Raw genomic sequence first — 15,741 nt, forward strand, 5'->3', positions numbered from 1 at the left:
TATTCCACACATAATGGAATCAACAGGTCTTTCAAACGAATAAAAAATTTCGGTGATATCTCACACACACTTTGTTTTATTTGAATTCAAAAATAGAAAGCGCTTAATGAAAGACTCTACACGAACTTTTATGGTGAAGTCATCTGAAATACATATTTAAGAAGTAATACTGTTAGGGGATGAAAAATGCTCTGAAAAAAGAGGATATCAACTTCAGACAATTCTGTTTCTACAAATTAGTAACTGATTCAAGGCGTCAAATAGGCATGCATATAGCCAATTGAAATAGTGAATCCCATCAATCGAAGCAAAACCATCACGAAGCTTCAACTTTTTGAAAACTATGCAGAACCAATAACAAATCAGGAACGTTATTGACTCAGGGATAAAACAATCAATTGTGGAAACTATAAGTGGGCGTCAAAAACTGGCTATGAGAGGAACAAACGATTCTGGCCCTGTTTCTGTGACTGATGAGGAGACAAACACAAAAGACAGTAATTTCAGAGCCATCTTAAGAATGGGAATGAAATGTGGTGATACAAAATTGCTCAAACGCAGCGAAAAAACTGCTCCAAAATTATCTGATATCAGTGTGTGGGAAAAAATTTCAGAAGGGAATTATAAAATGTTTAAATGAATCGAAGATGTTTCAGCAGACGGGATTGCTGATATTTCGGGACACGAACAACTTTCACTATTTGTAAGATACACAAAAAAGATCGAAACTTGTTATGTGGTGAAAGAAGGTTTTCTCGGATTTGTAAAGGTCGATAATACAAATGCACAACCATTGGCTGTCACGATCATAGCGTTCCTGAAAAATTTTGGCATTGACTACAACAATATGGTGGGACAGGGGTATGATGGTGCAGCTGTGATGAAAGGCGCTTTCAATGGCGTTTAAGCAACAATACGGAAAGCATATTTCCGAGCTCTGTTTGTCCATTGCAACTCTCATTCTTTAAACTTGGCCCTTTGTCATTTTTGTAGTATACCTCCTGTAAGAAATTGTATAGAAACTGTGAAAGCAATCGGAAATTTGAGAGTATCTCCAAAGCAAACAAACTTCCTTCAGGCACGCATTAAGGCCACACCAATGTGTAAAACGTGGTGGGTGAAAAAACACAACGGCTTATTAAAATTGAAACAAATTTTTAAATCTATTTTTGAGATTTTGAAACGATTCAGCTCAGATCCGGATGGAGATATGGACACCTCAACCAAAGCTTCTTCTTTTCCGAGATCTGCTCTTGCCAGCGAATTCGTGGTATAGCTCTGTTCTTTAGCGAAGGTATTTGCAGCAACATTAACAGTATATAAAGTCCTGCAGTCACCTCTTTGTGACTTAATAACAGCTGTCGACCATATTGAGAACGTGATATCGAACTTTAAAGATATTCGATCTCCAATATTGAAAAAAAAATTCAAATTCATTTACTGAAGCAAAGGATTTATTGGCCAATGTCAATGAAGAGATCAAGCTTCCACGGTTGACATCAGTACAGAAGCATCGCGATTGATTGACCAGAAGAAAGTGATTGCTGCTATGTACACTGTTATACCAACAGTACCGAGAAGGAAACGGCATACCCAATAGAGGACCTAGTGATGTACGAGGACCTGGTGGAACTAGACGAGGGGTACAAGGCGAATTTCAACTATAGCCGGTCCGAAGGGCAGAAGCCCTTCGGACAAGCCTTCTTGGAACAGGCCATTGTGCCCCAACATTTATAAGTTGTTGAACATTTTGTCGACTTTACCAGTTACCACCCCGTAAAGGACGTTTTTCACTCTTAGGCGCCTAAAAACCTACCTACGGAATTCCTGTGGGCAAGAGAGGCTAACCGGGTTGGCCCTAATGACAATTCACAGAGATGTCATCATCTCAACTGATGATGTTTATGATAGAATTTACCCATAAAAAGTCTAGAAGGCTTGATTTTGTATTGTGAATTCACTGAAATGGAAATTTGAGGTTTTTTAGTTTCAAAAACCAATATTTTAGTACAGTTTTTTCAGTGGAGGGATGTATGGTACTTAATTAAATTTGAATTAGCAGGTCTTTTTTATTGAGACCCCCTTCCGAAACAAAAATCTGGGCATGGCCTTGAGTGATACTCAATTTTCAGCAGTACTAATTAAATGACTTTCTGAAAATCATTCCCCGCCCAAAATGACTCGGCACTTATTCACATTCAAGTGTCTTTTTGATCTCACTCCAAATATGAATTGTAGCAGGGAAAGTGAGCGAAAAGAAAAGTTTTATAAGAGTTTTTGTACAACCCGGATGCATCAGGTGTAGCCTAAAAATCCCAACTAATAGTCGGAAAGTCTCAAACCACAGACGAAATCCATATCATTATCTCTAAGTGAAATGTGGAGACCGTGTTTAGGTTCCGCAACTGTAGATAAAACAGATAAAGTAATCGAATTGGCCGTGACAAACATTCCGAGATGTCTGCAATTTGTTCGGCTGGCGCGGAGCGACATTGTAAGAGTCCTTATATTAGGCAATTAGCCCACCGCCACAGAAAAACTAGATGTATCGACGGCAGGTCACAATAACTCTTTCTGCTACTTATTACCGGGCTGGGCTTATTTGGTCAATATTGCCTGCTCTACACCTGATTTTGAAGGCATTGCTCACCAGTATATGATTGAAGTTTTAGGCTTTACTAGAATAAATAAAACTCTTTTGGTGTTTCAGTTTTGTATATCACTGTTTGAGATGTATGGAATACTAGTAACCAGCCCCGGCTCAGCACGAGTGCAGTGGATTTCTTTAATTTCCTTCCCCGTTTTTTTGAACGGTTCAACTCAAAAAATTGAAATTTGGGATAATGAAATTAATGCATGAATACTTTATTTTGTATTGAAATTATCAAATGAAACTTTCAAGACGGGGGCTGGGCGCTATCTGGGGAAAACAATTAAATGGAAAGGGTGTTCTTGTGACACATATTTTTGAAGTTCCTGACAAATGCTTTGTTTCGGGGTTGAAATTAGATGATTTTAATGTATTTCCACGTGTTAAAACCGAAAGTGACCATAAAAATTATATATTAGCTCAAGATATAGTATCATTACACATGTTTGTTTACATAACACCCCTCTCATCAGCTGTTCTTAAGTAGTAAACATAACCTATGTGAGTTTGTCAATTGTACGCACGTGGTTGCTATTGAAATTATCGTGTGAAGTTGATTTTTAAATTAATTTAAGTGCTGCTCTGAAATGCCTCGAAAGTGTGTGAATTCTGTCGATAGCTTTTGCTATATATGTGGTGAAATAACATTTAAGGCTCAGAAACGTAAAATGACACCTATCGTTAAGACAGCCTATGAACATTATTTTGGTGTGAAAGTTGGGGACCAAGATAAATCATGAGCTCCTCATATATGTTGTAATTCTTGTTCCGTCATATTGCGAGAGTGGCTGAAAAATAAAAACCGGGCAATGGCTTTTGCAGTACCTATGGTTTGGCGTGAGCCTACCAATCATACAGACGACTGTTATTTCTGCTTAACTCCTCCCATTAAGCAAGGTTTATCTATGAAGAAAAGAGGAACGGTTAAATACCCTAATCTCCCATCTGCTCTTCGGCCTGTACCACACTCAGACAATTTGCCAGTCCCTTCTCCACCCCAAAACTATGAAATTTTAGAGCAAGCTGATGAAGACTGTTTAGAAGGAGCAACCCATCCTTCTACATCCTATGACCCTGATTTTGAGGTAAGCGATAGGTCTAGTGATCCGCACAGAATTAAGGAAAAGGCTGAGCTGTTAGGATCAAGACTACAACAGTGGAATTTTCTAAAACATGATGTGAAAATATCTCAGTACAGACAGCGTCAAAAAGATTTGCTTCCTTTTTTTGAGAAAAAAGAAAACCTCGTAGTTTGTTCTGATGTTAATGGTTTGATGGACTGCTTGAATTTGGATCACACTCCATCTGAATGGAGACTGTTTATAGACTCTTCAAAACTAAGCTTGAAAGCTGTACTTCTGCATAATGGAAATCAGCTACCCTCTATTCCTATAGGTCATGCAGTTCACATGAAGGAAACGTATATAAATATGAAAACACTTCTCCAATCAATCAAATATGAACAACACAAGTGGCACATCTGTGGTGATCTGAAAGTCATTGCTATACTCCTAGGAATGCAATTAGGGTTCACCAAGTACTGTTGTTTTTTGTGTCTGTGGGACAGTCGGGATAGAAAATCTCACTATAAAAAAATGAAGTGGCCTACACGAGACCTAAACCCTAATGAGAAAAATGTAGTTTACGAGCCTCTTATAGATCCTAAGGATGTTCTCCTTCCTCCATTACATATTAAGTTGGGATGAAGGCCATGGACCAGGAAGGACAAGCTTTTAAGTACTTGAGAGCAAAGTTTCCCAGGTTGAGTGATGCTAAAGTCAAGGAAGGCATCTTTATTGGGCCTCAAATCCGTGAAATCGTAAATGATCCTGCTTTTGACATGATTTTAACAGAAAATGAAAAAAGAGCCTGGGAAGCCTTTAAGGGGGTTGTACATGGGTTTTTAGGTAACAAAAGAGATGATAACTTCACAGCATTGGTTAAAGAGCTTCTTCAAGCTTACCACCAACTTGGATGCAACATGTCCTTAAAAATTCATTTTCTTCACTCTCATCTTAATTTCTTCCCACAAAACTGTGGAGCTGTGAGTGACGAACATGGAGAAAGATTCCATCAAGACATTGCCTTAATGGAACAGAGATATCAGGGCCGTTGGAATGAAGCAATGCTTGCAGACTACTGCTGGTCTGTGTGTAGGGATGCTCCAGAAGTGTTTTATAAAAGACAAGCTAAACGACAGCGATCTTACAATGAATCGGATGGACTTAATTGAAATTTGGTGGTACAAACTTCTTTTATTTGTCAAAACACTAAGAATAATGTTTTTTTTTATTAATTTTGTACTTAAAATATTCTAAAAGAAACATAACAATATTGTTTTATGTACTTTCACTTTTCACGTATAGTATAACTACTCTTTAAGATTAAGTACTGTGTATAAAAATAGAGCTAATAAAAATTTTTCATTGTTATTTTCGTTTTTATCGCCCCAAAATTAGTAGAAATTGACTTATTTAGTGTAGGAAACATTCAAAAAATATTTTTTTGTTGTGTTGTGTATCGATATTTCTAGAAATATTCCTTTTTATCTGGCATATAGTAATTCCAACAACCCAATAAGGTTTGCTGAGTTATTTTTTGTTTATAAAAACGACAAAAAAATGTCAGTACAACAATGAACATCATTGTTCAGTTAGAATTGTCCCATTTAGTTTTCGATTTTACTAGTACAAAGGTACCACGTCAACAATCTCTAAAATGATCAATTCTCGTCCATTGGAAGAAAAAATTGAGGCGATTTTTATTTACGGTGCGACGCATAACTTTCACGAGACCGAAAGAATTTTCAATGAACGTTTTCCGAGTCGTCCTATCTGTAGAAAATATTTGAGGAAACTTGTATCCAAATTCACAACTACTAGTAGTGTACATAACAAAAAGCCCCCAGGTCATCCACTTAAAAAGTTTATATTTCGTTTCCCTAACATCTACACCTTTCTCAGTTGGTTACAAACTTGTCAACAAATCCTCTGATTTATCTATCAGTTTATGAATTTTATCAACCGTTATTATAGGACTGCCCCTACAGTACTGGCAGGAAGCCTTGAGCTCCTGAGGCCACAAAGTGTCAAATGTGGGAAAAATTACTTTTATAATTGTGTTGTAAACAATGCCAAAATGTCCATAAGATATAAATTATATTACACCTACAGCACAAATGTTTCAATTCTAAGGGGACTGTAATGCACCCAGGCTCCCCAAGAAAGAAATGAGGATATCTCTTCAATACTTGAGACGTTGTTGTTTTGAAGTTATACTTCACCTTAGATATAGCTAGATCGCCAGCTTACAGTAGGTTAAGGGAATGAATTCATCTACACTACATAGACATAAAAGCATATACCCTACACTAATATTTTTCCCCTTTTTGGACCGAGGACACCTCGGTCCAAACATTTTTTGAAACCCACCAATTTAACTCCGACATGAGTGGCCGCTTTTGCAGGAGCACCACTTTCAAAACGTCTTAAGGATATTTCTGCGATGGTGCATCTCTAGATATATTATAAATTATTGGGTAATTCTCTAATGTTCTGGTATTGATCAAACCATATTATCATCAAAAAACAGATCATAAAACAACTCGAAATTTATAAAACATTCAATATTGAAAAAATCATTTCAAGGTTTTAATGAGATACAAAAGTTATACTCAGTTTTTTATTTTCCTCAATATTTTTTTCTTTGTTCCAGAGAGGAGCTAGCAATGAAAATAGGATTAACGGAAGCGAGAATACAGGTAAGATTCCTAATCCACTAACTCTAATCGTTTAACATCAAGCTCTTGAGATGTGTAGGTTATTACGTTGCGTTTATAAATTTTGCTCAAAGGAAAAAATGGTAACTGTTTCATATCATATAAAATAAGATAGATTTATCGGATTCCTGCGTAAAAGGATTCTAAAATAATTACCTTCCAATTAATATGAATGCAGCAGCATCAGATAATTTGCCATAATTGAGAAGCATGTGCACAGTTAAAGCAATAAAGAGGTTTGAGTTAATTTGATTACTCATATTTAATTAAATAACAGTACAAATCTGAGTAATAAACAAAATAATTATAATTTTTACGGCAGAGAACGAGGAGCGATATTTCAGATGACTATCATCAGTTACTTGAAATAATTGAAATATATCTTTTTCATTTCGCTAAGGACAACTTGATTTTAATTTTTAGTTCTTTCTCTAAAAAATGTGCACTGGAATGCATTCGATTCATCAATTTACACTACGGAAAAATTAACAATCTTTTCTCTAAGTAGATTCAACGAGGTACTCAAAATTGGTCAAGTTTAGGTTTCAATTCTGAACCGAATTCGAGAAAATGAATAATGATATAATTCGTGATCTATTTTTTTTAAAACAAAACACAAGCAGTACAGAAATATCCTTAAGGCTGGAGATTGAATCTATTTGGAAGTTAATTCCACATAAAATGAAAGAGTTCTTGAACAGTGAAGTTTTTTCCACTTTAACGCCGTTCTCCAAATGAAAGAGTTCTTGAACAGTGAAGTTCGAGGTGTACTGAGTTGAACCTCAAAACGATGAGCAGCCACAGACCGTCGCGTATTTCTGATATGTACCGCTCTTGGTGGAATCAAATGTGCCAAGTCACTTAAACACTATCCGTGAAAGTATCTATAGAAGAGAGACAAATCTCCAACCTTTCGTCGGTGTTCCAAACTATCAAAGTTGCGAGTGGGTTATTGAAATTTATAGAAGCCTGTTCTTCTTCTGCTATATTTTCTCAGGCCCCTCTTAATCAGCTTGACAACAACAAAAAATGGAACTTACGCCAGTTCTACAAAAATTATGAAAATAATGAGTCCTTCTAGTCATCTCCAGAATGTGTAGTTGATAAAACACACAGTTTCATGTAGATGAACAAAGAGATTTTCATTTCACCGGAAATTCAACTAACAGAAGCAAGGTATAACGATCGAAAACACAAAAAAAACGATCTAAGACGCACGCAAAACGATCGAACCCATTATCATGGCATATATGTGTAATTATATCAATTTTCTTAGCTAGATTATTAGTAGACAATGGCAGTGAGAATGCTCTGTGCAGCATTGAATTGTAGGCCGCCAATTTATGACTGTCTGGATGAAACAGTATGCTGCAAAATTCAGGTACTCAATCAAGCTTAGTACCTGTATTATTACTTACAGGGGTGTTATACAAGAAGTAATGTTAGTTTAATGTATAAGTTTGAAAATGTCCTTATTGGACCAAACTGCAGTAATGTTAGTTACAAATAAAAGTGATAAAAAACATAGAAAGTTCCAATTATCTTTTCTTCATTATGATTTCCAAAACAAATTCCGAAAAGAAGCTTATTGTCAGATTCATTCTTCTCAGTGATACATTTCGAAAAACTGATATTTCAATTGAGAGGAGTATATTTTAAGGAGTTATTGATTTTCGGGAAAGAACGACATTAAAACATTGGCTTTCTACTTCTTCATCTTCATCTTTATACAAAAAAAATATTGAAGTCTTATATATAAAAGAAAGAAATTTTACTTCTTTCATTTAGTATATTGTGTAGGAATCCTGAGAATGATATCTGATTCGATTCCATTACGATTGTTGGAATACAAACTGAATAAAGAAAGGTGTTTTTCTTATGGGCCAGTGTTCATATAGAAGTATTTGTTTCAAAGGTATTTTTCTTTCGTATTTATATGATAATATTAACCTAGCTGTTTCGAGATGACATTTTTTTTTGTATAAAGATGGAGAACTGAAAGTCAAAACCTTTTTTTCCCCAAAAATTATTCTCTTCTAAAAATATATGCTTTTCAATCTAAACTGAATACTACATGGGCTTAAAAGTCTTGGGCCTAACATATAGATGGCGCTAATCTCGTTGCCCATTGCTTTTTCAGTTAGTACTAACCATCAAAACAGAGCTGTTGAAATTTCATGATATTCTACTCATAAGTTTGTGAGTTATTGTGCTAAGAGTAACACTACTTTTGTTATTTTCAAATCAATGGATCAAAAACAATTTGGTGTTTTAATTCTACAGTGCTTCTTGCTGTAAAAAATATCGTTCAAGAGAAGTAATGGCTTGAAAAGGGTTATAAGGACTCCGCTCCAATTGAACGTTGGTTTGCTGACTTCAGACATAGTCGTAGAGACACCGATGATGTAGAACGCAGTGCACGTCCAAAAATCCTCAAAATCGTTTTGAATGATCAAATAGTGAAGTTGTGTGAGTTAGCTGACATTGTAAAGATATCAAAAGAACGTATTGGCTTCATATTGCATGATCATTTGAGTATGAGAAAGCTCTGTTAGAAATAAGTACCGCGCGAGCTCAGTGTTGACCAAAAAGAAGAATGTTTAATAATTCTGAGCAGTGTTTGGCCATGTTCAAACATAACAAACCGGAACTTTCGTGTAGATATTTGACAATGGATGAAAGATAAATCCATCACTTCACTCCGGAATCAAAACGATTGTCATCTGTGTGGAGAACAACCTGGTGAACTTCATTCAAAGCGCTCGAAAGCACAACAATCGGCTGGAAAAGTTATGGCTTCGGTATTTTGGGACTTGCGTGGTGTAATATTCATCGACTACCTTGAGGAAGGGAATACCGTCAACAATGACTATTATATAGCGTTATTGGAGCGTTTGAAAGCCAAAATTGCAAAGAAACGACCGCATATGGTATAGAAAAAAATTTGTTTCATAAAGACAACGCGGCGTGTCACAATTCAATCGAAACAATGGCAAAACTACATGAATTGAACTTCGAATGGCCCCCACATCCACCGAATTCACCAGATTTGGCTCCCAGCGACTACTGGCTCTTCGCAGAGCTCAAACAAATGTGCACCGGTCAGAAATTTCGTTTAAATGAAGAGGTTTTTGCTGAAATTAAGGCCTATTTTGAGGCAAAAGATAAATTGTCCTACGAAAGTGGTATTGAAATGTTAGAGCGGCGCTAGAATGATTGTGTAGCTCTTGATGAAGGTTACGTTGTTGAATAAAACCAATTTTGAAAAAAAAAACCTTTTCTTTCTCAGGCCCGGTACTTTTCAGCCCATCTGTTGCAATTTTCTGGCATCATTACGAAAATGGAAACAGTAGATGTTGAAGAGTAATCAAGAGACCAGAAATAACAGCTATCAAGATTCCATTGAAATAAATTATCTTCCAAAGATTGGGAATCCACAGTGAAATCAAATTATGTAACGAATTACGAAGCGAAAAATAAAATTACAGAAAAGTAATTATAGTTGGTACTACTGGTTAACACCGTGAAGGGCATGAGTAGGCACATTTCTTTTAACTATATAACAACTCATCTTAATCGAATACAGTCACCGATACCTGATTTTATCAATAGAAATGAATATGCTACAGACTACGCAACGTTATTGTGATTGGCCGATATTACACTCTTATCGTATGAACATCATCTTATTTAGAGCGTGATACATGCATTTCTCGCTTGCTTTTGCTTTTTGTTTTCGTTGGTAATATATATGCTTTGATGGGTAATTAAATCAGAATCACGAGGAGATTTTGTATTGTCATTGGAATTAAAGTCATTCAATAGTTGGGCACTTCATGGGAAGAAGTCTCTAAAGGACAATTAATCATTGAAAAACGGTAAAACGATGTGTCGGTAACCAATATTTTTTTGAATAGTATTTATTACACTGGACTACAGTGGTTTTGTTTCCCTAGATATAAGATTGATTTTGGGTGTATTTATACTCACAATTCATGAAATTATCAACGGTTTTATAAGATTTGCTCTCGTTTTCTTTTAAATATTTATTTTCATTTTACATTACAAAAATTCGAAAACAAGAAACAAAATAACAGATATATTTATAATCTCAGTTTTATTCGGAAAAAAATATGATACTTTGAAGTAAATAGAGAGGGGAATTTCGAAAACATGTTATATTTCCATGAAACGCCTTTTAAGAGCTTTTCTTTTATAATTTTTCAGAGGTCAATCTCTTTTTAAAGACCAGCAGTAATCGGCCATCATGTGACAATCCCATCGACCCTGATATCATTCTTCCATTACTTTTAGATCCTGGTGGAACCGCTCTCCCTGCTCCTCACTATAATTTCCTAAATTATCTGGAAATTTATCCAAATGGTTGCGAAGATAGTGTAACTTGATACTCATATTAGCTCCTAGAATCTGAAAGTTTGTCAACATATTTTGTACAATTTCTTCATAATTTGGTGCTTTATGGTTACCTAGGAAATTTTTGACTACTAACACAAAAATTTCCCAAGCTTTACTTTCCGGAACATTCATAACTTCAATAAAATCAGTGTCTTTCATCAATTGCCGTATTTGAGAACCATCAAATATTCCACCTTTCAACTTTTCCATACTAAGTTTTTGAAATTTTCTACAAATATATTTAAAACAATCTCCTTCCTTGTCCAAAGCTTTTACGAATTGCTTTATCATTCCTAACTTAATATGCAATGGTGGAAGTATAATTTTGTCGACAGTTAAAGAATTTCTTTCAGGCCAAACATCTTGTTCCCAATGACGTTGCTTTGCTCTACTGTCCCACATACAAATGAAGCAAGGGTATTTCGTGTATCCACTTTGTTGACCAAGTAAAAAATTAACCATTTTTAAATCCACACAGATCGACCATTGATGCTCCGAGTAATTGATTTTTTCTAAAATTAATTTGACATTATCATATTCTTCTTTGAGTTTTGTTGAATGGGCAATTGGAATCGATGCAAATTTACTTCCATTATGCAGTAAGACGCATTTTAAACTTCTTTACAGCTATCAATAAAAAGACGCCACTCAGTAGGTTTGTATTGTTTCAAACCCATGTCCAGAAGCAGCTTCGCAATATTATTACAGTATACCAATCCTTCATTTTCATAAAAAAATTGTAATAGCTCACTTTCTCGCGTTCTGTAAGATGTAATTGTAACTGTCGGTGCCAATAAATTGTTTTCTTTCAATCTTGAAGCTAACAGTTCTGATTCTTGTTTTGATAAATTTAGATCACGTATTAAATCACTGAGTTCATTTTGAGAAAACAACTTTGGCATAGATGTTTCACCCTCCCATTCACTTCCACTGGTAGACTGATTCGATTTCTGTGAATTTGGCACCATCATTGTTTCTGAGGGCATGCGAATCACGTTTGAAACATAAATAGGCCGAGGGAGATTTTCACTGTGTAAAACAGGACATTTTGTAGACTGTAAGTCTGGATATCTCCACGTTTGATTTCGATTGAAACCTTTAGCATCTACTACGCAAAAGTAACAATCGTCGAAATGATTCTTAGGCTCCATCCAGATCATAGGAATACCAATGTCTAATCCAGAACGTTCTCCTTTTTTCCACACCCGCAAAGACTCAACGCAAGACTTACAAACTTTATTAGGAACCCATGATTTATCTAATTTGTCCATTTTAAAACCGAAATATTCAGCATAAGTTTCCTTAACAAAGTCTGTGATATTTCTTTTTTGTTTTTTTGATATATAAATACCACAAATATAACAGAATAAATCACTACTATATTTGCACTTCCTTCGTGCAAACTCATGTTTAAAAAGACAAGATAAATATATTAGAACGGACACTCAACAATTGAAACAAAATATTAACATATAACAACTTATCCAGATTTCCGTGTTAGTACTTCAATATTATCAAATAACTGAGTTCTCAGCTGTTTTGCAGAGCAAGGAGCCCGAGAAGTGGGGATCACGTGATGTTTTTTACGCGCAAAGAAGTTGCGCAGAAGCCTAATCATGACTGAGAAAATAATTTTTTTTACTAACAAGCCGATTATTATCAAAAATACAAGATACGTAAAAATCATAAAAAATAGAGCACATTCAGTACTTTCATAAATATATTCGTGATTTAGGCACTCAAAAACATAAAAATTTGCAAAAGTATACAGGACAACACAATTTTTTTTTTTTTTTGTAGATCTGTGTTATCAATGATTTTTTTTTCCAAAATTGTCGAATACAATTAAATACTGACAGACAATTGCGGAAATATGAAAAAAATCCAATAAGTATCAAACTTGTCTATAGATCTAAAAATAAATATTCACATATCGTTTGCACACACACATATACATGGTAACTATCCCTATCCCTACTAATATTATAAATGCGAATGTAAGTTTGTTTGTTACGGTTTCACGCAAAAACTACTCAAAAGATCATCATGAAATTTTGTACACATGTTCTTGGAGGTATCGGTAGTAACATAGGATACTTTTTATTTAAAAAAAAATATTTTTTATGGAAGATAAAAAACTGTTTGTCAAAAAATCTCAAAATCTCGGTTAGGTTATGTTAGGTTAGGTATTAATTTTCAAAAATTGATAATCCCAGCCGAACATTTAAATATTGTTCTTATATTGATTCATTTCTATTGTACAGACACTAATTTAATGGCATAAATGGAAGCGAAGCCGCGGGTAAAAGCTAGAAAATTAATACAATGGTTGATGGGTGTGAGTTGTTTGCAATTTTTTTTTGTAGTCCCCATTTAAAAAAAATGGATGAAAAAATTAAACTTCACTTCACTGACCATGACTTCAGATCTAGATGTATTTTTAAATGCTGAACAACTTCTCTAAATAACATTTTCCGAGATTTTTCAAAATAAGAGTACTTTACTTTGGTCTCAAAATCAAATATTTGAAGGCTCCTCCTATATTACGTGTGTTTTACTGTATTTTATTGTTTTGTTCAGTTTTAGGGGATGCACAAAATGTATGAAACTTGTTTACCATCATAAAAAAATGTCCGCAGTCCGCAAAATTTCAACATTCCCATTATTCCACGTATAGTTCAGATAATATCCAGCTATGAAATTGAAATGCTACCTCAGTTGTAAATACCACTGAAGTTCTTTATGAAAGCAGGTTGATCCTGTTTGTCGTTGCAAGTTAAAAGGAAATCAGCAATTCAATTATAACTCGAATGCCTTCAATAAGTACAAGTAATAATTAATATTAACAGCACTCCTGAGAAACACTGGTTTGCCACTTATCTATGCTGTAATCCAGACTCTCTTTCTCTCTCTGTAATTATAATTATAACAACCGAGTTGAATCTATATAATGTTTGATACCTTCACAACTCAGAATGTTGTATTTCCATACATATACTTAAATATCATTTGTAATCTCGAAAAGAAAAATGTTTAATTATCGATACTTATGTATACTCAGAAAAAGGATAAGTGGTGCTCCATTCACCAGGAAATTTCACACAATTATTGAAGAGTTTACCTGATGCTGATAATTTTTAAGCAATTCATTTCACGTCGAATAAGAATATTCTTTTAGTTATTGTAAGGGTACCATGAAATAATAATATTATCAGTCAGTTTATTTAGCTGCAAAGCTACTAAATACAAATATCAAATAACGTAATCCAAACAGATCATTATAATAAGTTTATCATAGATGGTCAATAACATGAATCATGTATAAAATAGAAATTAGAATTAAAATTTCAATAAGGTTGCCAAATCACTACTCAGAATTCAATGTTATTTTGTATAAAAATTGGAGATATTTTTTTAAATTTCACCTTATTTTCACAATTCTTCTTTCTAATGACAACTTACTATAATTTTGCAAACCTTACTCCAGTAGGCATTTGACGCTTTTGGACGTCAGGTGGATTGGTGTCGTCCCAAATTCGACAATTTTGTTTGTGTAACATATCTTTATTTCGATATTAGTTGAATTTCTTGTATTAAATGGATGGATGTTACTTGAGAACTGTATTTTATTTCTAATATGTTCAAAAGGCAAATCATTTTCGGATTTATAAAAACATATGAACTTATTCAGATATATTTCCGTTTGTTTGAAGGTGATTGACAATGTTTCATGATGAATTTCACTAGTTCGGACTTCCATTGTCTACTATATAAAATGATTTGAAATCCCTGAAACAACTAAAAAAGAAGAATTGAAAATGAATAGCTGAAAATAACAATTATATTGACCAAAATAAACCTGAAATGAAATAATAGTGAAATAAAATACAAGTAAAAATAGAACAATTGAATAAATAAAAATAAAGTAATGAAAAAAAAAAAATAAAAATAAAAAGTCGAGAGATTCGAAGTCACGTTAGTTCACGACGTTTCGATTGTTAGTATCTACAATCGTCTTCGGGTGATGACTGGACTGGTACAATTTCGATTGATGCAGTAGGGTCCCGTACGATCTTTGTGTATCGTCCCTTCTGAAGAACCTCTTCTATCTTCTGTTCGTAGAGAACGGTATCCATTACCACAGTAGCGTTTCCTTCTATCTGCAGGTAGGATCTTGATGGTGTTGTCTCTACGTAAGCCGTTTAGAGCTCTACGTTCTTCATTGCTGATGTTAGATGTTGGAACTGGTTCTCGATCCAGCTGTTCTCTAATTTTCCATCTAAACTCTTCTGCCTCGGTCTGGTCAATAAGGAAACTGGTGGATTCCACTACAGTAATTATCTCCAAAGTGGGCACAAATGTTGGCGTAATGGCGAAATTTAGGCCTTTTCTCAACAAGGATTCCTCTATTCCCGTGAGCGGGCGGGAACTCATGTTGATGACGTTGGCGGCTTCATAGTTGTCCTGTTTTCGGTCTGTATTTGGGCATTGTTTCCTCACTATCTTCCCCCACTTTCTGTTGTGGGTATTCTCCATGTCTTGGCGGATCTAGAAGCACGTGCTTTCAATCTTGGCAAAGATTGGTCCATGATCATCTTTCAATGAGGACAAGATGAGGGACTGCCAATGGGATCGCCACTTTCAACAGTCATAGCCAACATATTATGGAGTGGTTTGAAACTCTGGCCATTGAAGAAGCCCACAAGAAACCTCGAGTCTGGTTGAGATATGTTGACGACACCTTCATAATATGGAACCATGGGAATACTGAACTAGATGCCTTCCTGAAACACATCAACAGCGTGAGACCTTACATCAATTTCACAATGGAGAAGAAAATCCACAACGAATTACCATTCTTAGACGTTTTGGTGAAGAGGACCGACACTATCGTATA

General features: G+C 34.9%; 1 protein-coding gene across 1 annotated transcript in view; it reads left to right on the forward strand.

Moving 5' to 3' along the window:
• The window catches only part of Al (aristaless), a 310,346-nt gene that overhangs the window by 245,080 nt on the left and 49,525 nt on the right, over positions 1 to 15,741 (forward strand). The window contains exon 4 of the mRNA XM_074185431.1: positions 6,365 to 6,410. Coding sequence (XP_074041532.1) covers positions 6,365 to 6,410 — 46 coding nt within the window. The remainder of the gene's footprint in view (positions 1 to 6,364; positions 6,411 to 15,741) is intronic.

Source organism: Leptinotarsa decemlineata, unplaced genomic scaffold, assembly GCF_025532065.1.
Source record: "Leptinotarsa decemlineata unplaced genomic scaffold, Ldec_3_MD MMD2_tig00026374_RagTag_RagTag, whole genome shotgun sequence".
NCBI lineage: Eukaryota > Metazoa > Arthropoda > Insecta > Coleoptera > Chrysomelidae > Leptinotarsa > Leptinotarsa decemlineata.